Below are 24,309 nucleotides of genomic sequence, written 5' to 3'. Positions count from 1 at the left end.
TAAACAGCAAAAACCATGAAAGGCTCACCACAGAGCAAGTAACTGCTGGCATCCAAAAACAACCAGTCATAAGTTATTTATTAATGCAACAGTACCGGTAACCTTTTGAGCTCTGATGCCTCACATCACGAGGGTCCTGGGGAGTTTGCATATTTTCACCATGTGCTAGTTTCAAATTCTTTGATTAAACTCAAAATGTGATCTTTTAAGCTTCAAGGAATTATACATGCAATTTCAATAATCGTTTTATCCTTTAAACACTAAAATTGACCAATTATGAATTTGAACAATGATTTTAAGACTTGATTTTGGCACAATGTGTATATATAGCAGCTGGATGGCATAGTGGTAACACTACTTCCCTCCTGACCAGGGTGTCTGTATCCAATAGGGGTCGCCAGGCTAGGGCCTGCATATTTAATATAATGTATTATTATTCCTTTCAATAGGGAAAGTCAGTGTGAAGTGTTCTGTTTTATTTAGTTTATTATGAATATATTACATGTTAAGGATGATGAAATAATGTTTCCATTGAATCTTTGGAACAAAGACCTGTCCTCTGAAAGACACCATGTCTGAAAAGACAGAATAATGTGACATCCATATGCTAGGAGCAAGGATGTATTTTATTGCTATGGTGCAAAAAAATGTAAAACACTATCATGAAATTTATTAATGAAAGTCTTTTGAGGCATTAAGAAAAGCCATGAATTTTTTCTTCGAAGTATCAGGCTGGCTTCTTCCACCAAATACGTACGCACTGTATCACAATAGAGATGGAAAACAAGCAGCAAGAAAGCAACAATTAAGAAAAAACAAAACCCAGGGGAGGAAGCAGATAAGAGGGAGGGAACAGGAAAACAGCAAGCTGCAAATGTTCTTGTTGTGCAGTGTGGCATGCATCTACACAAACACACAGCAGTTCGACATTTTTAACCAAAAGATTTTTTTTAATTAAAAGTCAATATATATCCAGAAAACCAAAATATACACATTAAATTGAGTGACATATATTTTAGTTTTAAAATTTAGAAAAAAGTGCAAACATCACAGTATCTAAAAGCTTACATATGTGAGTTCTGCTGGACATGACTGAAACATAACGCCAATGAAATACATGACAATTTTACATTTCTATTTAATACTGGAACGCATCCAACCAAATAAATGCATTTTGGCCCATTTTAAAGACAAAGGTCTGATAATCAGGTTTGAAAAAAAGAAAAACAGTCAGTCTGGATTCATTTATAAAATATTCACTTATTAATTTACAGTGTGGACAAATGCAATATGGAATTTACCATCTGCACATTAAAACAGTTCAAAAGAAAACTCACTGAGGCTCAACAAGTACATGTTTAAATGACCGAAAATCTAAAGTGCTACTTTAAACAACTTAGGAAGCAGCTATAAAAAAGCATACATGATACAAAATATAAAATAAAAAGCTTATCTAAAGTTCAAAACATCGTCAATAGTATTATATAGCTTTCTTTTTTTTATATACAATAGAACAGTAACCTGCATCTATTCCTGCTCGCAATTTCCGTGTTGGGAATAATTCATAATTATTTCCAACTTACAATTTCTAATTTCACATACGTTAGTTTGAACTTTGACATCCCCCTCCTGTACAACTAGAGCCAGTCTAGCTTTTCTGCAAACGCAGGCTTTAGGCCTGATTAAGGAGTTCCTGAGTGATACTGTCATTTCTTTGCCACGGGCCTAAATTAAAAGAATCAAGTGATTAAATGCCTTTTTGTAATGCAACTTGAGTGAATTATTGATATATAATATTTAGCTAATCGCCACCAAAATTAATTATAACTCAGAATGTGTGACATATAGAGCTATAAATAAACAGCAAATATATTTTGTAAAATGTTTCTTTTTTCTCCTGTTGTAATGATTACTAAATAGAACACAAGCTCAAGAATAAATAATTTAGAGTGAATAAAAAAGGTTTGTACACTCAAAGTTTGAGAAGTTACAGCAGCTGGATTATGTTTGGGAAGGAATACTGACCCATCTTCACTTTTACAGTTACACAGCAGGTCATATTTGTGTTTGCCCGTACAGCTAACTTGTGCTCGTTACTACCGAGTTACAGAGTTAAGAAACGTAGGATATATGGAGAACCTGCTGTACCTTTTTTTTTTAGCTGTAGCTCATATTCTCCTGCAGTTACCACCCCTGACAGACACATTTCATCAGAACACTCCTCCAGGAGAAACGTCCTGGTCAACCTCCAGCTCCTCCATCACTGGTGGTATACTGGCATTATTTTTACATTCAAAGTCCGGCTTCTGCATCTTTGTTCATTTAACTCTTCTCCTGGGCCTGGAGCATGTGCTGCCTGGTAGATCCGGTGCTGCTGCTGCCAAGACCAGAGCCACCAGCCTGCTTCTGCATCCAGTCCAGCATGCAGAATCGCAGCATCAGGAAGAAACCTGTGAGCGACAGACGAGAAACCAAGATTCAAAATGGATTGTTTTTACTCAGTTGCCACAGTATCTGATTGTTTTAAAAAATCTTTGACGTGAGTGTGATAGGGACAGAAAATTTGCAGTAAATATGCTAGCAGGAAACGAGCATGATTTGCAGTAAGAATAAGTCAGTGGCAAAACGTTCTCAGATATACTACATAAAAAATGAGCCTTTAATATCTGTTATTTGCAGTAAATGCCACCACAGCTCTGGAAAACCTCCTGTGTTGTACCAGTGCCAAAGACTTCACGCCCCAAGGACCTCAACAGCTACAGGCCGGTGGCTCTGACATCCCACCTGATGAAGACCCTGGAGCGGTTGGTCCTGGCTCAGCTTCGGCGCCTAACAAGCTCATCACTGGACCCACTTCAGTTTGCCTACCAGCCTGGCATTGGAGCGGATGATGCCGTCATTCACCTCCTACATCGTTCCCTCGCTCACCTGGAGACCGCTGGAAGCACTGTGAGAATCATGTTCTTTGATTTCTCCAGTGCCTTCAACACTATTCTTCCCTCGGTTCTGAAGGACAAGCTGGAGAACTCTGGAGTGGACCATCACCTCACTACCTGGATCCTGGACTACCTCACCGACCGACCACAGTATGTGAGGACTCAGGGCTGTGTGTCGGACAGGGTCGTCTGCAGTACGGGGGCCCCACAGGGAACGGTTCTGGCTCCGTTCCTCTTCACCATCTACACTGCAGACTTCTCCCACAATTCCACCCAGTGCTTCCTGCAGAAGTTCTCTGATGACTCTGCAATAGTCGGCCTCATCACTGATGGGGACGACAAGGAGTACAGAGGACTGACTCAAGACTTTGTGGACTGGTGCCAGCTGAACTACCTCCAGATCAACGCCAGTAAAACCAAGGAGCTGGTGGTAGACTTCCGCAGGCACAAGCATTCTCCACTGCAACCACTGAACATCCAGGGTATGGACATTGAGGCTGTGGACAGCTACAGGTACCTTGGTGTTCATCTGAACAACAGACTGGACTGGACTCATAACTCAGACGCCCTCTACAGGAAAGGGCAGAGCAGGCTGTACCTGCTGCGGAGACTCAGGTCGTTTGGGGTGGAGGGCCCACTCCTGAAGACCTTCTATGACTCTGTGGTGGCTTCTGCTATCTTTTATGGTGTGGTCTGCTGGGGCGGCAGCATCTCTGCTGGGGACAGGAAGAGACTGAACAGGGTGATCCGAAGGGCCAGCTCTGTTCTAGGATGCCCTCTGGACCCAGTGGAGGTGGTGAGTGACAGGAGAATGGCGGCTAAGCTGTCATCCCTGTTGGACAACGTCTCCCACCCCATGCAGGAGACTCTGAGAGCACTGAGCAGCTCCTTCAGTGGGAGACTGCGGCACCCACGGTGTGGGACGGAGAGATTTCGCAGGTCTTTCCTCCCCACTGCTGTCAGACTCCACAACAAAGACTTTAACTGAACAAACACACACATCCACACATGTGCAATAATACTAAGTGCAATAATCTTTTCTGGCATCGTTGTATTTTTACTCAGTTGTATATAGCATTCGTATTCTATTTTTATCTTATTGTATATTTTTATTCTATTTTATTCTACTGTATATAGTATATTATTTTATTCTATTCTGTACAGCTGTGTACTGTATTTATTCTTATTGTATTCTAATTTTTGCGTCATAACTTTTGCACTGTCCACTTCCTGCTGTGACAAAACAAATTTCCCACGTGTGGGACTAATAAAGGTTATCTTATCTTATCTTATCTTATCTTATCTTATCTTATCTTATCATTCCTCAGCAGAACAGCTCACTTCACGTGTTTCTAAAATCATTCAAAAGCCTTAAAATATTTTTTTAACTCAAAGATATTGCATAATTTTAATATTTTTTTATTTAAAGGATTTTTGAAAATAAATTATTTTACAGTGTACAGAGGTGAACCAATACACTTGTGTTTTTATCAGCTGCCTGGATGTAGCTGAACAATGACTCTAAAAATGATGAACAGAAAATGAAAAATTATATTCTGTTTTGTAAAAAATAAACCATATTATTTACAACAACTTCTGCTGACAAAAATATAATACAATAAATAATCTGTGGTATCATTTATGTGGTAGTTCTTACAATGATATCATAACGATTCAGTTTAAAAATAATCTTTAATCTTGTTTTACTGTTACGAGACATAGTTTAGTCATTTCTATGCTGCCTGCCTTTGCTTGGATCAGATGGTCTTTGTGTTCGTACCATTCCAAGCTTGTGTGCTAGCAACAAGGAAGTTGCAGAGAATCCTATTCTATACAAACGTACAGCCATTATAAATGCAGATAATGTCATGTCAGCAAACAGCTAGATTGGGCTCTAAATTGTTTCTATGTTTAAGAAAATAATACACCTGTAGGTAGGGTCATTTACAGACGTAGCATTTAGCCACTGCATGTTATATGGCTGGCATAGAACACATTCTGATACCACTATGCAGCAATAATGGGGTTAATAAATCACATATTTGGTGCTGAATCAAAAACAAGCATGCTGCATGTGAGAGGAAACAGCTTTGTCTCTGATAGGCAACAGCAACTGAAGGCCTTGATTAATCATGGCCATTGTCTCATTCCCACACTGATACAATAGGCCACTGGCTCCACATGTACAGTCACAGTGTATGAGCCAACAATGAATATACTCCCATCTAACAACCGACTATAAATAGTTAAAAGCTATAAAAGCACGTGGAGGTTATTCCAAGTCACTTTTTCTTTGGATCTGTGTATTTATTAGATGACAATGATGTAATTTAATGTTGAGAAGCATCATCATCCTCTTTTGACAGCTTTCTGGAATGTATTCATAAATAAGAACAAATGCAAAGTAGTTCATAAACATGAGCTCATCATGTTTGCAAAGCCAATGGCATGTGTCCAAGGAGTCTGTCATTTCCATTGTTTCCATCTACTGTGCTACAAAAACATCTACATAACACACTGAGGTAAAGTTGCATTGTGTTACAGGCTATGTGGTGTTGAGGTACACATTCCTTATTTGCATAAAGTTGAGGTGTAGGGTTCTATATGCAAATTAGGGGTATCCAGCATAATATAATGCCTCTGGAAACTCCCGAAGGATTTTGAAAGATGAAGATGCATGGCATTTCATGCCTCAGTTTAATTTTTTTTTCCTTTTTTCTTTTGCTGGATATTTACAAGTGAGTGGCCATGTTGGTTTTTGTCTGAAAAGCAAAGAGTCCATGTGAGCTGTATTATCAGGAGCAGTTCAGTGTTCGCACAGCTGTAGGAGAATGTATGAGAGTGAGAGCATCTCTCAGTCATCATGACTGTCGAACTGCTCATCTATCACGTGATGGTCTGCAAAATATCCTTATGGTACTTGTCCTTAAGTATAACATCTCATTTTAAACCTGAAGTGTAATCTGGAATCACTGTACAGCAAAAGCACTGACCTTGAAATGAGTTGAGGATACAGGTGATGAAGAGAATAAAGGTAGAAATGGGCTCAAACTTAAGGAAGGCCAGACCCCAAGTGGTCCCATATAAGCAGCTGAGGCCCCAGATGCTGAGAAACGCCACTCGGTTCTGTTTCCATTCATCCCTGGTGCGGATCTGCCTGTAGACCAGGAACAGCATCACAAGGCCAGATGACACCAGGAGGGCCAGAGTCATCATGTTGGTCAAACAGAAAGCTAGCCAGCCTTTATTCTCATTTATATCCATCCAACACCTGGAAAAATCAAACAGTCAGAAGACAAAGAAAAAAAAAAAAATCCAGAATAAAAATGCAAATATAAAGGCCAAATGATGTTCAAAATATGCTCAGCATTTTATTAAAGATTCCCATAATCCCTTGAAATGTTTTGCTGTTGCCTTGAAAGCATGATTTTAAATACAAGCATGTGCTTGTATTTATTCACTTTCCAAATAATTTTAGATCAGATAAGGAAAGGCTTACATCTTATATGGATTCTCAGGGTCTTCGCTTGGTGGCACCTCTATGAGCCCATAAATATCACCTATTGGAGCCAGGATGACAACGGGAACAGCAGGAAGAGCTGGAAAAGAATAATCAAGAGTCTTACATGTGCTTTACCTTTATGTGTCATGAGATACATTTCAGAAATGAAACTCACCAAAACCAACTAGGTTCCAAATGTAGGGCTTCAGACGGGGGGTGAAGACCATGTAGACCAACCAGAAAGTGTGCAACACTTCGATGCCCATCCAGGCGAAGGAGCAGAGGAGGGCGTAGTGAAGTACTGCTCCTACCCAAGTGCACACACTTTCCCCTCCCACGTTAGCCAGGACTCCATTGAAGAAAAAAATCAGGCTGAGGAAGGCGAGGGACACAGCTAAGCCCACATGGATGGGCAAGGACTGCTCCTTTGATCGCCTCCTTGAAAGTCAGTGGAAAGTTAAAATAATAAAATAATAAAAAAAATATCTATATTGTATATTACATTAATAACATCTGTACCTTTTCCTGCAGAGATATATTATAAGAGCAACACAGCTGATCAGAGATACGGCACATCCCAGATATGTAATGACAGTAAGCTCCAGCAGGTGGGGCACTGGTTGACGATTCAGGTCCTGCCATAGGAAACAGTGCAGTGAGCAACATGGCCTTCACAAGACACACTGGTACAATGAAGACTGTTGATTTCTGTGTATCTTTTAAAAATCATTACTAATCTCATCACTATTGGTTTCTGTCTGTTGTTTATTTGTTGTATGAAAAGCAGTGTATCCGCATGTCTCACCACCAGCACAGTGAAGTACGTCAGATGGTTACACTGACACACAGTGTGGTTTTCCCCACTCTGTTCTGTCTTACATCCATCCTTCGACCAGTTCACCTGCAGAGAATCTGCAACAGGGAAATATCAAATCAATCCGCATTGCTGAAAATTATGATAAACGAAAATACAGATAAATATGTAAAGTAGCACATAATATTCATCTCTAAATGGTTCCAACCTTTTCTGGTGTCCCATGAAACACATGCCCTTGTTTTTCTTTTCTGAAATAAAGAAGGAGGGGAGAGACATGAGCTGCAATGTCACCACAATGTCAAAGAATATCCACGTCACAGGTGCTTTTATGTGTTGTTGTGTGCATTGCACAGATGCAATAGACAGCCTCATAAATTGCATAAACAACAGTCTGTTTCTGCCAGACATAAGGTTAGAAAAGAGACCTATAAGTGGTTTCTGTGTGTTTGCTGCACCGTGGAGGTAGATATGCAGACGTCACGGAAGTAAAAACCATCTTGTTTGTCTTTTAACAGCATCCACACCTGAGCCACATTTGACAGCCTGTGTGTGTATTGACATCTGTACTGCAGCACATTGCAGTCAATTTCAGCAGTTACTATTTGGTACAGTAAGTGTCAGTTTAAGGAAGTAGCTTTAAGTAATATAAAGTGGGTGGGGAGCGTACTGATACAGGCTAAACGCCACAGAAACACACAAACTTACAGATACGGCTTCATGGTAAAAATCTATCCTAATGGGTTCAGGCAGATTTCTGATGATCTCGTTCTCCACCATGATTTCCACCACATCATTGATAGGCTTGGCAGTTTTGTGAGCCTCCTGAAACAAACACACACAACTTGACCTTCATCTTACACAATGCAGCATAAATATTTGCACACAAAGCAACAAAAGTATTCCAGATAGAATCGCAAATGTGAACACTGGAAAAAATTGCAGGCTGACAGCTAAATAAGGTCACCTGAAATCCTGTCATATGTGCCTGTATCGACTGAAGGCAAACAGCCTTACCTGTAACAGGGAGATGTTCTTGAAGAAAGTGCAGGCTACATTGCTAACATTTTTCACAGCTTGTTTTAAGGCAGCAGGGAGGTGGACAGTGATATTGGACTTGACAGGTCTACCAGCAATGGCCTGGAAAAGACAGCACATATAAGAACTGTGAGTTTTTACAATGTAAGCAAAACCTGCTTCACTCTGCAGCTCTGCTTGTGGCTCTGCTTTGAGATTGTTGGGTTACTAAATGACTCTATTTTAGGGTCGTTTAGAGGGAAAAAAAAGTCAGCTTTCAACACCATCCTGTAATCGTCAGTAGAATGCTGCCATCAGTCACTTTTATGTGACTAACCTCCCACCCTATTTTCTGTACTACATCACTTCTCCCCTCTACTTGCATGAATACTCTAGGTTATTCAAAAATGTGCTATAAAGTAAGTCTGGATTAAAAATGGAAGCACACAGTCTCAGATGCAAAGAAGGTTTTTTGCTAATGTCAGCAGTGCAAACTCTAAAAATATGAATCTTCATCCCAGTCGTATGACTGAAAGTGAAACCTCACTTCTGCAGATGTGTGATTCAGGTGAAACCTACAGAAACCTAATAATTGGATTTAAGAGGTGATATTACTCTGCAGAGCGGGACATTTTTGTGTGTTGTTCAAGTGTTGTTTTTTACCTATAAAAACATATCCGTGTGCCACAGTGGGCGACATAAATTAATTACAATGAACTGCAAATGTTGTTTTTAGTTCATCCCTGACACAATGATCATCTTCTTGAGCTATCATTAGTTTTTATTAAATTTCAATTATTTTTCAATTTCATTTTGTTTCAGTATAGTTTATTACAAATAACATTTTGATCATTTTATCTTTTTTATAATGTAGCTATAATTAAATGAGATTGTAAGATGAGGTAGTTCAGAACAGTAACACTGCAATACAACAGCTGACACACTATCACAAAGAGCATCCACTCTCTAAAAATAAATCATCAAAGCCTTCTCACACTGGTTGGTTTGAAAAAGAAAAAAGGTTAATCTGAAGACAAGTCTCTTTAACTTTTGTGTGTTTGTCTTACAGGTGATGTGACGCTGTGGCCTTTGAAATCTTCCTTCATCTCCACATCAGATTTGTGAGCGTATGGAGGCTCAGCACACCTGGACACAAACATCAGGCACAGCCATGATTATAAGTTTGTCATGTTTCATTTGAATGGAGCAATATTACATCAGACAGCTAATGTCTTCACTCCTCGTTTGTAATCAAAGTTTGTGTACTTCAGGAAGGATCAAGTCTACAACATCCTGCCATGATATCCCTGCAATAAACTGGTGCATTTGAGGAAAAGAGAGGAAATTACTTGTTGGGGCCGGATTCCCGTTTCGCCTGTTCACATAATTCTGCTGCAAAAACAGAAAAGAAGAGAAAGTTCTGATTCTAACATGCTGCACTTGATAACAGAAATCTGAAATGCTGGTTCAGCAAAGCTAAATATGAACAACATTACAGACAAACTGAGTTATTGGAACAAATAAAACAGTACAGAACATCAATTTTATTTTTTGCTAAATATATTTCATTCACAGATTTTCTATCAAGAATATGCTGACACAATATGTGTAATCTTCCTTACTGTAGTTGGTGGAATGTGCTTGAAAGTTGTACGCCATCCGTGTTTTGTCGGTGATGAAATCATGATTAATCTCGGTATTGAGGATGCCGTAGTCTGCTCCTTGTGTGTTTGGGCCATCACTCAGGTCAGTGCAGCAGGAATCCTGCAGGCTTGCAGGTGAGCACAGAATAAGCTTCTTCTCTCCTACCTGAACATCACAACAGGAAAAACAAAAACAAAAAACAGAAATTATCATAATAATCTTGAATTTAGCTAGTGTAGTGTATGCAGTGTACAGAACATCATATAAATTTTACATTTTGTTATATGGCTTTTAGAATGTGGTGGTGGTATATTATTATACACATGTGCTTTTTCCACATCTTTCATTTAACTACCTCACGCTCATTTTTAGTTGAGTTCTCCTGAACTTTAATGTTATTGAGTAAAATAATGGGTGTCAAATGATGAAACAAAAAAAAAAATAGCATTTAGAACCCACACTTAAATTTAAAAATTGTTATCACTTACTGTCAGCATTAACTGGTCCAGCAGTGGCTCCCAGTCCAGACAGAACTTGATGTCCTCCCCTGACTCAAGTCCAAGGTGCTTGAAGGTAATCACTTCAGATCTCCTACACTGGGCTGTGATCTGCCCGTTGATGGACAGAAAGCTCTCACTGGCTGAAATGGAGATTCCTTTACAGCCAGTAGAGATGTTGAGGTTCAGGCTCAGGGGGTTGTTGCCATGGTGCCATGTGCCGCAAAAGTTCCAGTCCAGGTCATTGTCATTGTTACTGGAAACTGTTAAAATACAGCACACAGTATTAAAACATAATTAACACATTTAGCTAATTGGTTCTCCCACTTGTTTTGAAAATGAAAAATTTCGTCTACTTCACAATGGTATTAGTGACCAGTCCAGATGATAAAAACAACCCTCTTGCTGCACTCTACTGTATGTGCTTTCATCCTGGTGGTAGTTTAAGGGCAGGGATTATTCAAGAGAGAGAAGTTAAGCATTTCTAAAGTAGACCTCTTGCAGGGACTTTGCAATGTGGACTACAAGTGCTCAAATAATATTTTTCACTTCTCTTCACTGAGGTGATTTAAATATTTGTGGTTTGAAGCTACTGGGAAACTTAGTGGGTTGTATTGCAGTTCTATAGTACTGAGTGTTTCCTAGCATGTTGTCGCTATATTATTTTCCTCCTCCAGGGCTTTGCTTTGGTTACATGACTGAAAGCAATGAATACTACACCTCCGCATTCAGTAACACAATCCTGCCATCTACCTGCATTGTTTGCTAAAATGTCACTACTTTGGCTAGACTTTAGGTTCAGGGCAGAAAACTGACATGTAAATGAATGTGTGTCTGCCAGCACTTGGGTAATAGGTCACAGTTACAATTTACAAATTTTAAACTTATGATCAGTTCATGAGCTCGGCGTTGCATTGATTCCTATTGGAGCCCATGTGTCCTGCCTTGCTTTATGATACTGACCGAAGAGTTCTTATGGTAGTGGAAGCTTTAACTCTCCTGTGTCAGCAAAGTATTTCCTTACTATCTGAGGCACTCTAGTTGTCTAATGCTCACAAACAGAGGTCACACAGAGAAAAATACTATAAAGGAAATGCTATGAAAAACTGATAATCTAATATATTTTTGAGAATTCTGTCATGTTCATTTAATGTCTCTTCTAGAATATCTATAAAAAGGGCAACATAACGTATAATGTAGGAAGTGGCACAACATGAATGCAGTTTGCTTTATGATGAACAAGATAAAGTATCTCTAAGATCTTACCAGTGGTGAGGATGATTAAGAAGAGCGCAAACTTCAGATTATCCATCGGCTGCAGCTCGGTTGCTAAAACCTGTTCTGCAGAAATACAAAAAGTGAAAGTTTTAAAAGGGGAACAAATTTATAACTGCGTAAATTCTTATGCAAGGAGAACAGCAATTTAGCACCATTAAAATCAGTGGCTAAAACTGTGTGTGTGTGTGTGTGTGTGTGTGTGTGTGTGTGTGTGTGTGTGTGTGTGTGTGTGTGTGTGTGTGTGTGTGTGTGAGTGTGTGCATGGTTAAATGAAAGAGCACAGTGTTAATTTGCAGCCAATTTTAACCACATATAGAAAATGTTAGAACAAATAAAAAAAGCATATCAATTACATTCTTTTTACATGAAGTCATAAAAAAACGAAACAAAAAGTTCCCAGTTTAATGTAATGACATTTTCTTAGTGATACCATTCTCATTTGGACGCCTGGTTTGTTATCTGTCCTTATATATCAGTGAACACAAATGAGTTCAGCCTCAAAATAAACACAGCGACCTTTCTAAGCTCTTATCAATGGAAACAGTCTTCCCCTTGTAACGGGAATGAGAACACATACACATGCATCAGCAATTCAGTCTTTCCATAACCCTACAGTGAGCTGCTTTTCCTCCAAGGTCAAGTGCTGAATAGTCAAGCAAGCTTATACTGACAGTTTCCATGTCCACCACCAGTTAGTGTCTAAAGCAGAAAAATATACAACTGGGAATTTTCTTTGAAAAAAATCCACTTTGCATCATATTAGAGAATCACATGACTGTCAACAGACGGACATGTCTCAAATAACCACAAATGCATTTTTGTCATTTTCAATTTCAACCAAAGACGGAAACTCATCCTAGTCTGGTGTCATTGCTTTACATCACCACATCCAGACAAGCTCATAGCGTGGAAGTTAAAACCTAACAAATACTAGATCTGTGACCACGTCGCGTGGGTTTACTGCATGGTATGCGTGACAGTGAGAATGTCTGGAAAATAATCAAAAAAGCAGACAGGAACCTGTTGAACCACAGACAAAGCAGGCAGACAGACAGAAAAAAGAACAATAGAAAGACAGGGAAATATCACACTGCATATCCTGAGAGGACAGCTTGCTATTTATAACACCCACACTCGATACTTGAGAAAGATATAAGCCTTGCACAACCCACCCATTAATGCACAGAGACATACAAATAAGCAAACAAACACACACAAACAGGAGGTTTATTTGATGAACACACAAAATGCTACCTTACTTTTTTGCATTATGCGGCACTTTCACTGATGCTCTATTGGCCTGGCTTCAGTTTTAGAGTTTGATAAGTCGGTGATGTTAACATGCTCAGTTCTTTGTTGTTTTTTTGCCTCTATATCTTCCTCTTTCCTCCCTTTTCCTTCTCTTGACACCCAAATTGGTCAATGCAATTGGCTGCCCCTCCCAAGGCCTGGTTCTGCTTGAGGTCTCCTCGTGTCAAAAGAGAGTTCTTCACCCCCACCATTGCCATATACTTACTCATAGAGGATGTCTGTTGTTAGGATTCTCTCTATAAAAACAGTAGGGTTTTTAGCTTACAGTACAAATTGCCTTGAGATAATAATCTGTCATGTAAATAAAGTCATATTGAATTAACTGCATTTTCTTATATATACCGACATGAGAATGCTCTAAATTTTAGAGCGTTAGTCTGTTCTATCGTTATCTGTGTCACATGTCTTCACTATGGTCATCCCAGTCAACACACAAGCCTCACCACTTGTTACTCAAGCATTTAGTTTGAGAGCGACAGCTGAACATTAGCTTTCCTGTGAAGATGCCACGTCACACCAGCCAGTTCTCTCAGCTGCGACACTTCTTGTGATGCAGAACTGTGGTTTGACATAAGATATCTTCTTGAAATGAAGCCAAGAAGACAATATCAAAATATCCCACAGTTTACTTTTCAGTTCAGTTATCTAACACAAAGACGTGTGAAAATGAAACCTTTGTATTTTCCGTGTCAAAGTGTGGTTTTGGCATTTCGTTCTCTGATAATTTAAAAGTGACAAAAGCAAAAAAGTTGCTAAGGTGTAACTTCAAGCGGTGCATGCTTGAGAAACTAATGTGTAATATAGTGACCTGCCAGGAAGGAGTGCAGTAATATTTCTCTGCCTCAGTTAAACAGATATTGTAGTTTAAAATATGTTACTGTCTTTTCATTTATCAAGGCTTTAGGATCTTTAGAAAACTTATTTATCTGAATTACAACTTTTACTAGAATAGCATGATACAATATGATATAATAACATGATTCATTGTGGAGCTCTGTATCATAATTTCAGCCTCTATGTCAGGAAAAAAGTGATTTATGAGATATTGAAAACGATGTGATTGGTGGTGTCAATTTACTGTATTTTTTCCACCCAACTATCTCTACGGTTAACCTTGAATGGTCAGAAAAAGAGAAAATATCCACTGAGCGGCAGTTCTCTGTGTAAAAATATCTTGTTGTTCAGAGGAGGAGCTTGCTTTGAACTGATAAGAAGGCAACAATTACTCAAATAACAATCCACATATGTTCACCAAAGGTAGACGATAAACTGTTGCAATAGTTTGATGGGTGAGAATTTGGTGTTAATAAAAGCATTCTGTCCTGTATCAACAGGTCAGCAGGTCAGAGTGGAGTCTTTGTACATAACTTCCAAAATGCCACTGACTCCCTGAGTATTGTTGCTATGGTTGTCCATCCCTTTACAATCACAGAACAGCCATCATCTAATGACTGATTTCAGGATGATGATGCACCGTTTCACAAATTCAAATGGCCTCTTCATTCACTAGATCTTAATCCAACAGAGCACATGCAAAATGGGAGATTCACATCACGCATTTGCAACTGATAAGTCTGCAACAACTGTGTAATATCATCATGTCAATATGCTCCAACACATCTGAGGAATGTTTTTTTGTTGAATATGTTACAACAGTTCTGAAGGCAAAAAGGATCCAACCTTGTAACACCAAGGTGTGCTTAATGAAGTGGCTTAAGAAGAAGTAAGCTTGAGCATGGGATAATTGCTGTTATCAGTGTGTCTCATGAGAGAGACATCTGTTAAGGAAAAACATCAATTCCATCGGTCTGTTTCATGTATGTTATTACAACGGAAACGAAAGCTCAAGAGACCAAAGCTTGGATGAATCTTCAAAAGCAGTAAGTGATGAGCTTGTTTGGTGGCCCTTGTACCATGGTACCATGCTAGGACAGAAATGAGCTGTTGTGGTACCTTAACCTAAACACACACCTCTGTCTCTCCTGGTGGACTCGGAGGAACAGGAGTCCCTCCCTCTGTAGATACAAAAGGATCATTCTAAGGTTATAAAAACACGACAATAGTGTCATCAAAGTCCTACATATGACCTTTACACCTACACACCAATTTGGACTTTTTCGAGCTAAAATTCCCAAAATGATCCTTCCACAAAACCCTAATTTAGTTTGGCTCAAAATGTCAGCTGATCTCCTCCTACATATATACATATAAGCTGAAATAATGAAGTTGTGAATAAACATGGGTGTGGTTACTTTGTCAGCTGTTCCGTTTCTCATGAAAGTACATTTTAGAAACTACCCATATCATCAAAGAGAGTTCCTATTTATATAAATAAATAAATAAATAGGTAAGAAGGCCAATCTTGAGGCTTTAAAATGTTTGTCTTAATTTGTTATGTCTTATTGTTTGCATCTTCATAATAGAGTCCATGGTCCCAATACGTACTTAACACAATCCCCAAACTTTAAATTTAGAGTTGGGGTGAAATATCAGGTGCATCGCAGTGGTGATGAATTCACACACAGCATTAGTGTATGATTTGTAGCAGCATCACCCACGAACTGCTCATTACAGTTTTCTCATCATATCTACGAAGAGATCAGAGGTTAAAAATAAATGGCCACTGTCACCACACCCAGAGCTACAAGAGTGAACACACACTGTAAGCTTAGTTAAGGTGACAATGATGCCTATTATCAAATCTTTTATGTGCAATTATATAATTGGGTTCGAGTCTTTGCAAAGTTTGCAGTGACACAAATAATTTAAACAAATATATCCACTCTCTCTTACACAATATTTCAGCTTGTCGTGTAAACTATCTCTAATTCTGCACTCACTCTCTATTGTTCATGTACACTGGCCAGGGATCAATTCAGCACAAGAATTTCCCCTTTTCTTTCACTTCCTATGCTTGTGTGAATGTGGGTGTGAAAGAGATGCAATGACCAAAGCCTGGCATACGTGGAAGTGTGTTAGTGAGACGCAGTGCTCGCATACCGTAGCAGTCTTAGAATTTCTCACCTTTCAGCACAAAGACTCCACACATCCAGAAACTAAATTCACTCCATTTGTCACTCCTACACATTTATAAGATGATATGATAAGAGCCTTTGCCTCAGCATTTATGTGAACACATGCATCCATTCAAACTACCCACAACTGTGTTAACGAGACAACACTTGTGATTCCCCCGTCTGCTTGATTCTGTTTTCCAGTAATGACATATGTGGGTCTGACTCACCTGCCTATATGAATCATCTTTACAAGTTCTCACACTATGGCACAAAAGTCAAAACAATGTGTGACACAGATGGCAGAAAATGATACCAGACGGAGTACGCAATCTGTGTTCCAAGGTACATGGATATGTAACACTTTTATATTTGCTAGTGAATTATCCAAACCTAATATATTTTGCCACAAAAGTTTGAAACGTTTCTGCTCATCAAGGCCGACTGTCTTTGCCGTTCTTCATTCTCATTCATCAAACATAAACTACACTGAGAAGTGGACATGAGAAGTCTGCAACAAATGCGTTATGCTATTGTGTCAATATGGACAAAAATCTCTGAAGATTGTTTCTCTAATGTTTTTGAATCTTTAACACGCAAATTTTAGGCAATCTGAAGGCCCGAGGGCCCAACCTTGAACTACCAAGGTGTTAGTAATGAAGTGGCTGTGAAGCTTGAGGTAGGGCTGCTCGATTATGGCAAAAATGATAATCACGATTATTTTCACTGAAATTGAGATCTCGATTATTTGACGATATTTATTTAACCCTTTAAGACCTGCCATAGAACCAAGTCCACCAGAGCTTATATTATTTTTTTTTACATGCTGTAGTGCCATTTTTGGGAGCATTTCAAGTTGCTATACAACTGTTATAGCCCATATTTTAATAATATGTATGCATTAAGTCCATAGTAATTACATTAATTACAAAAAAGTGCAATAAACTACAAAACAATTGAAAACCTTTTTTTTTTTTTTTTTTTTACATATATTTCTACTTGGGGAAATTTAAGAGGCTTATCCCTCAAAACTTTAAATACAAAAAAGTTGCAAAACATAGTTTCCCACCACAGTAAATTTATTTTGAGTGTCTTCATAGTTTTATTTTGGAGATACATCAATTTTTATATACTGCAGGAAAAACAAAAAACAATCCTATGATGCAAATTTGCAAAGAAAGCAGCATGTGCATCAAAATAAACTATTTCCAGCAGTGCAATTCGAGTTCTAAGCATCACAGAAACTATTCAGAAAAGTCAAACATGACTTATAAAAACACCAGTATAGGCTTTTAAGGCCTACAAGTAAAAAACTACATTTTCCGTGAAAATGAAGTCGGTTTCGGACAGGAAATGGCGGACATGCGATAGTTCGCGTTGACGTCTTGTTCAATGTGGGAAGTGTTACGAACAGCTGATCGGATCGGAAAAGCGTGTTTCTGGAATATTATTTTTTTGTTCCTGCAAGCGCTTTTTATGCAATTTTTGCAAAGCTTTATGTGGAAGGGAACCGTGACCGAGGACAAGCTGATGGCATAAGATGTAAGTACAACTCCTCTGGTTTCATATGCAAAACAAATTATTGCGCTAGCAAGTAGAACCCATAATGTTTCCACACCACTGAAGTTTTTTTTCTTTTACCTCTCTTTTCAACCAACGGCAGTCACTCTCCTCCCCAAATAACTTCTGCATAGCTTTCCGAGCTTCCCTTGGGTCTTCTTAATTGTTGTGACACATGTTGGAAATGCAGAGAGGTGCGCTTGATTTGCCACACGGAGCAGCGTGAGAGTAAAGCACGAGGGAGGGGCTAATAATCGGCTCAGTCATTTTTAATGATCGTTGAAAGCCCAGATCGTAATCGTGATTAAAATTCGATTAATTGAGCAGCCCTAGCTTGATTAATTGAGCAGCCCTAGCTTGAGGATAGGTAATTGTAATAATAATAAAGAGACAAATCTGTTTCAAAAATCCAGTAGTTTAAATTTGTTTTATGTATGCCTTTACAATAGAGACTACCGCTTGGTTATCAAGCAGGGTTATAGTTGTTATACTTACAGTTGCGGTGTATGTTTGGTAGCAGTTTACTACCACAAATACACTGTGCTAGAGTACCAATAAATCTGCTGCGGTTGTACTTTGACCTACATAACCAACCTGGTTTACGCTTGTACTACAATATAAGGTAGTCTAAGGTAGTGATCAACATTGTGGCCAGCGCTTCCAACTGTATGGGCTGCGTTGACAGCAATGTGTAGTTACCTTTCTAGGCAGGCATAATCTTGTTTTGGTTCTGGCATATGTGAAAACGAAGTACTGACTACTGGTACTTTTTGGTGTGGGTGATATAAAGCAAAAGAACGAAAACCAAAAAAGTGCCATCTACATCTAAATCAGACACATGGACTTATTTTTTTCTTACAAGGGCAAGACAAAGTAGATGGATTTGTAAAGAGTACTGTATGATAGTAAAAAGTCTGAAAATAATCAGCCATGGATGCCAAAGTAAACACTAGAGCTACCTCCCAATTCAGAGTGAGCTAAGAAGATAACATATCGATCACCTGGTCTTGATGAAGACAATGGGATCCAGATATTTGACACCATCTCAATGCTTTTTCATGTATACAGCCACACCTAGGTTCTACAGAGAAGGGAAGTGCAAAGTTGAGGAAAGGTACAGCAGAAAGGGTTGCATTAACCTGACACATGTGGACATCACAGGTAGTGGATTCATACACCTCACATCTCAGAAATGGTGATCACTCTCTAGGTTCAAGACTTATTTAATGGTACAATAGTCTACATGTTTGCATTGAATTGGTAAGTAAATAGAAAGTATTTTAGTTAGTCAGTAAACTGGACTAGATTGCAATAGAAAAAGTTCAGTTTGTCAGGTGCATGCAACTTTAATTACAAGTTTGAATAAACTGTGTTGGTCAGTCTGGCTGGTTAACAATCACACTTTGCTGTAGAAAAAAATGACTGAAGACATCATTTGCAACAGAAAATATATGATAAAACACAATATATCACAATAACTTATTGCAATATTTAGCAAAAGTATCAGAATCACAATAAATTGTATCATTGAGTTGGGTATTATGATAATATTGCCCCTTTGGGTCTTTGGTAATTCACACCTCTAGCAGATGAACTGAAACGCGTTGCATCGCCTCAGACAAAGACCTGTGCAATGTGGGCTAGATGTTAAGTGTGTTGTGTTATTTTGGGACACAGCCCACGCCACGACTTCTAGCATCTATGCAGCACACACATTTGCTAGATATAGCCATAACTGAGCAACGAAGTATACCAAAAGTATCTTAATGTAAATGCGTGTGACAGACTTATCTTCTAGTGAATTATAATTTACTTGTCAGTTGGGTTGATTTTCAACCAAACACGAAAAGATGAAGCTCTGACGACAGTAGATGAAACTGCTAGGATCAGCATTTCAGCGTTGCCACTGAGGGCATGCTAGGATGCTCACATTAGCATTTCTCTTCAAAAGTAAATGTTTATTTCATATACACATCTCACAAGACTTAGGTATCACCTTATACAATTCACTTGTGAAAAGGGGCAACATTTACATTTTTAGTCTATTCTTAGTTTAATCTTTCATGAGTTAATGAGAATGTTTTCTACAAATGATAAGCACCTCCTATTAAACCCTTTGATATACGTGACCTGGTTTCAGTAAAAGTACCTTGAAAATACCATTTCCTGTCATTCTCAAAGATTTAAAGTACCTCAGGGTAACATTTTCTGTCACTGCTTTTCATGTCTGTCCTTCTATTCTGCTGACTAGTCACCTGAGTTGAATATGTGGAAAAAAAAAACGACCCATCCAGTTTCACCATTTCTTTTACCCTCAGTCTTGGAACAAGCTGGAGCATTTTAAATTATAGACATATTAACATATTTATTATGAATGTGCCTTTAAAGTAGCCTGAGTTTGTTTCCTGTGGCAGTTTTCAATCTAAATTCACCCCACTCGTCTACAAGCAGCAGAGTGAAGCAGCAAAGAATGTGCATGGAAGAAGAGTAAGCCAGGGAACAAAAGCTGCTCTTTGTTGTCAGGCTTTAGAGCTGAAGTGACAGCGAGCATGAATAAGGGTCAAAGACCACTGGCTGATTCAGAGGCTGGTTCAGCCAGTGGTTAAAAGAACTGTGCACACCCATACTGACAGCTTACACTTACAAAGCTGTCACTTACTTTTAAATTAGAATATTCGCTGATTGCATTGAAACGTACGTATGTGTTTGGATTTACTTATTTTATGGCTCTATATGATTTTTCATCAAGAAAAATGACAGGATCAATTAAGGGACAAAAAAGGGGTCCTTAATAAGCATTTCAAGCCTTTTCTAACACTGGCTTAAATGGTGCTGCTAGGAGGAGACTTCACTGGGCTACACTTTTGTGCAACCGTTTCCTAAAAGATAAGACGTTTTTGTTTTTCTGAAGCACATTACATGAAGCAACGGGCCCAGCAGTGCTGCTGCTGTCATGTTGATTTACAGCACTAACGCTGAGCGGCTACTGAATGAGTCTCAAAGTGAGATTCTATTTGTAATAAGTTGTTTGTTTTTTCTCATCTCACCACATGCAGCAGACACTCAACTAAACCCCAGGAAAGCTGAGTCAAAGCAGGAATGCGGAGATATTTTTCAAGGTTAGGTGGAATATGGGTCGTGGGGAATGTTCCTGAGGGTACATTTGCATTGGACCTTGCATACCTTCCCATAGCACCACAGTGATGCAGGGTGCATGTCTGTGCATGTGATTACATGGCTCCTTTATCTGTATCTCGACATACTCTGCGAGGAAATTGGAGGAGCAGGTGGAATGCTGCACACATTTCCTTCGGGGATATGAATAAATCAATAAAACAACACACATACGAACTCTGGCACGGACAAAAGACTGCATATTATTAAGTCTAAATCACCCCCAGTGTGGCCTTAGGTGATCGCCAAGGGCTTTGGTTCGCCATCAACGGCTTTCTTTTCCTCATTATTAAAAAAAAAGAAGTCAGCACAAAGGAGAAGCGCTTTCTGCAATGAGTCACACAACCACAGCAGCATTTGCATTTCTCAAGATGAATGGTTAAAAAAAAATACCCTTCTCATTTGTTACTTTATCACTTTCAGTTTCCAGTAGTTCTCATATCTGCATGTGCTGCTTTATCTAATTTAATTTGGGCCATTGCCCATCTTCTGTTGTTCAGGAGTTTTTTTTTTCTACATGAGTGAAGTCTTTTGATTGTGCATCTCATCACTGACAGGAAACCGCACGCTACAGCTGTAAGGAGAGCAAGTTCGAGCTGTTATCACTACCTTTGATGGCTGCCTTCAGGCAGCAGCATGAACCCAGACATCACCTCTTTGTACAGATACAGGCTGAGAGAGGTGAAGAAAATGGTAACCAATGTCACAACCTTTTTACTGTAAACAGCGCACTGATGTATTCCTAGCTCAAGCACGCACATAAGCAATGAAAAAAGAAATTAATGTGAAATAAACAAGGCAAAATAACACATTAAAAATGGGTCGACCACTGTTAACCAAGCCATTTATAATAAATACTAACACTGAACCACCATTATTATCTTACAGGGCATGTAACAAATGAGCCTTAGTATCTCTCTCCTTTTTAATGTTTTTGTAAATTAATTATCACTTTATAGCACAAAGATTATTTAGTAAGATTATTTTAGTTTATATTTTATTCACAAAATGTTTTCATAAATTAATTGAGGTGCAAATGTATATCAGAGATACTCAAACGCATACATAAATAGATACACACACGTCTATCTAGCTATCTATAATGTGATATATACATATCTCTCTGTCTCTCTATACACACGCACACATACACATATATATATAGAGAGAGCGAGAGATAATGTGATATATACATATGTGTGTGTGTTTAACTTTAGCCTAGGTTTCTAAAGCCAACCAACATATGCAGCATTATTCTTCCGTGAGCGCGTAGGCTTACCTTGAATATTTCCCCCGTCAGTATTCGAGGTTTCAGGTCTCCTCGTGAAAATCACCACCACGCTTTATGATGTTCAAAGTCTTCACCTAACACTTTCGCCCACTGTTCCACTCGCAGTGAACCCACTAAAAATGGAAAAGTGTAGTTCCACACGCCCGGGATTCTCCAATCAAAGAAGCGAAAATGTTAACCGGGATAAGGAAAAGTTCATCCTGGACCGTTGCTGCTATTTTTTTTCCCGGTAATTGCGGCAGCAGCAGTTCGAAACCGTGAAAACGTTTTTTGTTTTGTTTTTTAAAGGAAAGTGAGCGATTAAAAAAAGTGTCCCAGTAAAACGATAATTGAAGCCGACCACCGCGAAGCCTGTCCACAGATAACTAGGTGTCCGCGCCGGCAGCTGTCGAGTTTACTATAATAAGGGAACTTTTCCTTTAGACTTTCAAAATAAAACCTAAGCAAAATAAATAAATAAATAATAATTAAATAATGCAAAAAACTCATCTTGTAATCTCAGACAGATTCTATGTGTTTGTTAAAAGCATATGCATCTTTAAAAAAAACAAGAACTAAATTTAGCCATAGAGTAATTTAGTTACCTATATTTTTTAGGAAACTGAACTTGACTAAGTTTCAATTTCACACTTTGGTCATTGGTGCTTTTATTTTGAAGCCACGCAATTTTGTCCGTATCTCTCTCTCCCTCTCTTTAAAATTCCGAGTTTCACTTGACTGCTGTCACAGCAGCAAGGTGTTCAACGGAAAGCCAGACAGAGTGACTATCCCTGGATCTTGGGGGGAGGGGGGGAGCAGAAGAGAGCGAGAGAGAAAGAGAGGGCTGAACTGAAGAGGACAGGCGAGAATCCAATTACTCATTCTACTTCTAAGAACATTCTCAAGGGGACAAACCTCAGCACTGCATAGCTTTATTGAATAACTACCCACTTAATGCGATTGTTATTGGCATATAGACATTTATTACATTATGCTTTGTTATCACATCTTATAAACCTCCTAAAATTTATAATTTTATTCATATCGATTTATTTTGTTCACTGTGGGAAGGTTTGTTCTGAGCGCAAATCAGTTATTCTATGCGTGCTTAAATGCCACTTAAGTAGGCTACTTCTTAAGTGCCTGAACACTTGAAAAGGCAGGCCTGTCTCCACCTTATCAATAGATCAACATGCCATAAAAGTGACTTATTTTTTGTGATACTGATATCAGGAAGGCAGTTATGACTGTACAACGTCAATGCCACAAGCAGCTGGCATGCTTTTAGACTTCAAATATCACCACAAACCACAGCTTCACCTTGGAGATGCTTTGAACAGAGATGCAAAGAAATCAATGAGAAAACCCCACAGGTGAAGTGCAAAAGACTAAAATTTTGTTATAATGTGATATTTAGCATGAACAACAGACAACCAAGGCCCTCGGTGTCCTTAATTACAAAAAACAAAAGTGTAACATTACGAACAGCTGTAACACTGTTCCTTCCTTGTGGTGTCCAAGATAGATTACATTCTATCAACTAGTTTATAAAATAATCTTCAGCTGTATGAGACTAGGAGAAGTATTACTCTACATATTTGAGCTGAGTTTATGACTCAGCAGGCAATTCTTCCTAATCGCGACAAATTTTATGTTGCAAGATATCAAGCAACAAAGGCTTGAGTGTCTTACTACTGGCAACTTTCAAGAAACCCCAAAGCTGCACAAAATATAGACATAACCTTTTTTCAAGGTGCACACATGCACAAAGTGTATGCTTGTATATGTTCAAAATCTTTTTTCGTGCACTGTCTTGTGTGGAAGTATTATATGCAGTGGCTTGCAAAAGTATTCGGCCCCTTTGAACTTTCCCACATTTTGTCACATTACAGCCACAAACATGAATCAATTTTATTGGAATTCCACGCGAAAGACCAACACAAAGTGGTGTACACGTGAGAAGTGGAATGAAAATCATACATGATTCCAAACATTTTTTACAAATAAATAACTGCAAAGTTGGGTGTGAGTAATTATTCAGCCCCCTTTGGTCTGAGTGCAGTCAGTTGCCCATAGACATTGCCTGATGAGTGCTAATGACTACATACAGCGCTCCTGTGTGTAATCTAATGTCAGTACAAATACAGCTGCTCTGTGACGGCCTCAGAGGTTGTCTAAGAGAATATTGGGAGCAACAACACCATGAAGTCCAAAGAACACACCAGACAGGTCAGGGATAAAGTTATCGAGAAATTTAAAGCAGGCTTAGGCTACAAAAAGATTTCCCAAGCC

General features: G+C 38.8%; 1 protein-coding gene across 2 annotated transcripts; it reads right to left on the bottom strand.

The window, feature by feature from the left end:
• Nucleotides 1–929: 929 nt before the first annotated feature.
• adgrg1 (adhesion G protein-coupled receptor G1) lies at nucleotides 930–22,405 on the bottom strand. Of its 2 annotated transcripts, none has more exons than XM_026175606.2 (15): nucleotides 22,027–22,405; nucleotides 11,677–11,751; nucleotides 10,402–10,673; nucleotides 9,892–10,078; nucleotides 9,619–9,661; nucleotides 9,337–9,415; nucleotides 8,270–8,392; nucleotides 7,961–8,077; nucleotides 7,461–7,503; nucleotides 7,244–7,350; nucleotides 6,958–7,073; nucleotides 6,614–6,876; nucleotides 6,436–6,535; nucleotides 5,930–6,207; nucleotides 930–2,450 (listed from the first exon to the last, which is right to left on the bottom strand). In XM_026175606.2, the coding sequence occupies exons 2-15, from the start codon at nucleotides 11,720–11,722 to the stop codon at nucleotides 2,323–2,325; spliced, it is 1,902 nt and encodes a 633-aa protein (XP_026031391.2). In that variant the 5' UTR covers nucleotides 11,723–11,751; nucleotides 22,027–22,405; the 3' UTR covers nucleotides 930–2,322. The 2 variants fall into 2 exon arrangements, with proteins under 2 accessions (XP_026031391.2, XP_026031401.2); XM_026175616.2 differs by having other exon boundaries at nucleotides 11,677–11,746; nucleotides 22,027–22,161.
• Nucleotides 22,406–24,309: the final 1,904 nt, after the last annotated feature.

The sequence above is a fragment of the Astatotilapia calliptera genome, chromosome 1, assembly GCF_964374335.1.
Source record: "Astatotilapia calliptera chromosome 1, fAstCal68.1, whole genome shotgun sequence".
Taxonomy (NCBI): Eukaryota; Metazoa; Chordata; class Actinopteri; order Cichliformes; family Cichlidae; genus Astatotilapia; species Astatotilapia calliptera.
Note: the sequence above shows the minus strand (reverse complement) of the source record. Positions and strands in the feature narration are given on the sequence as shown.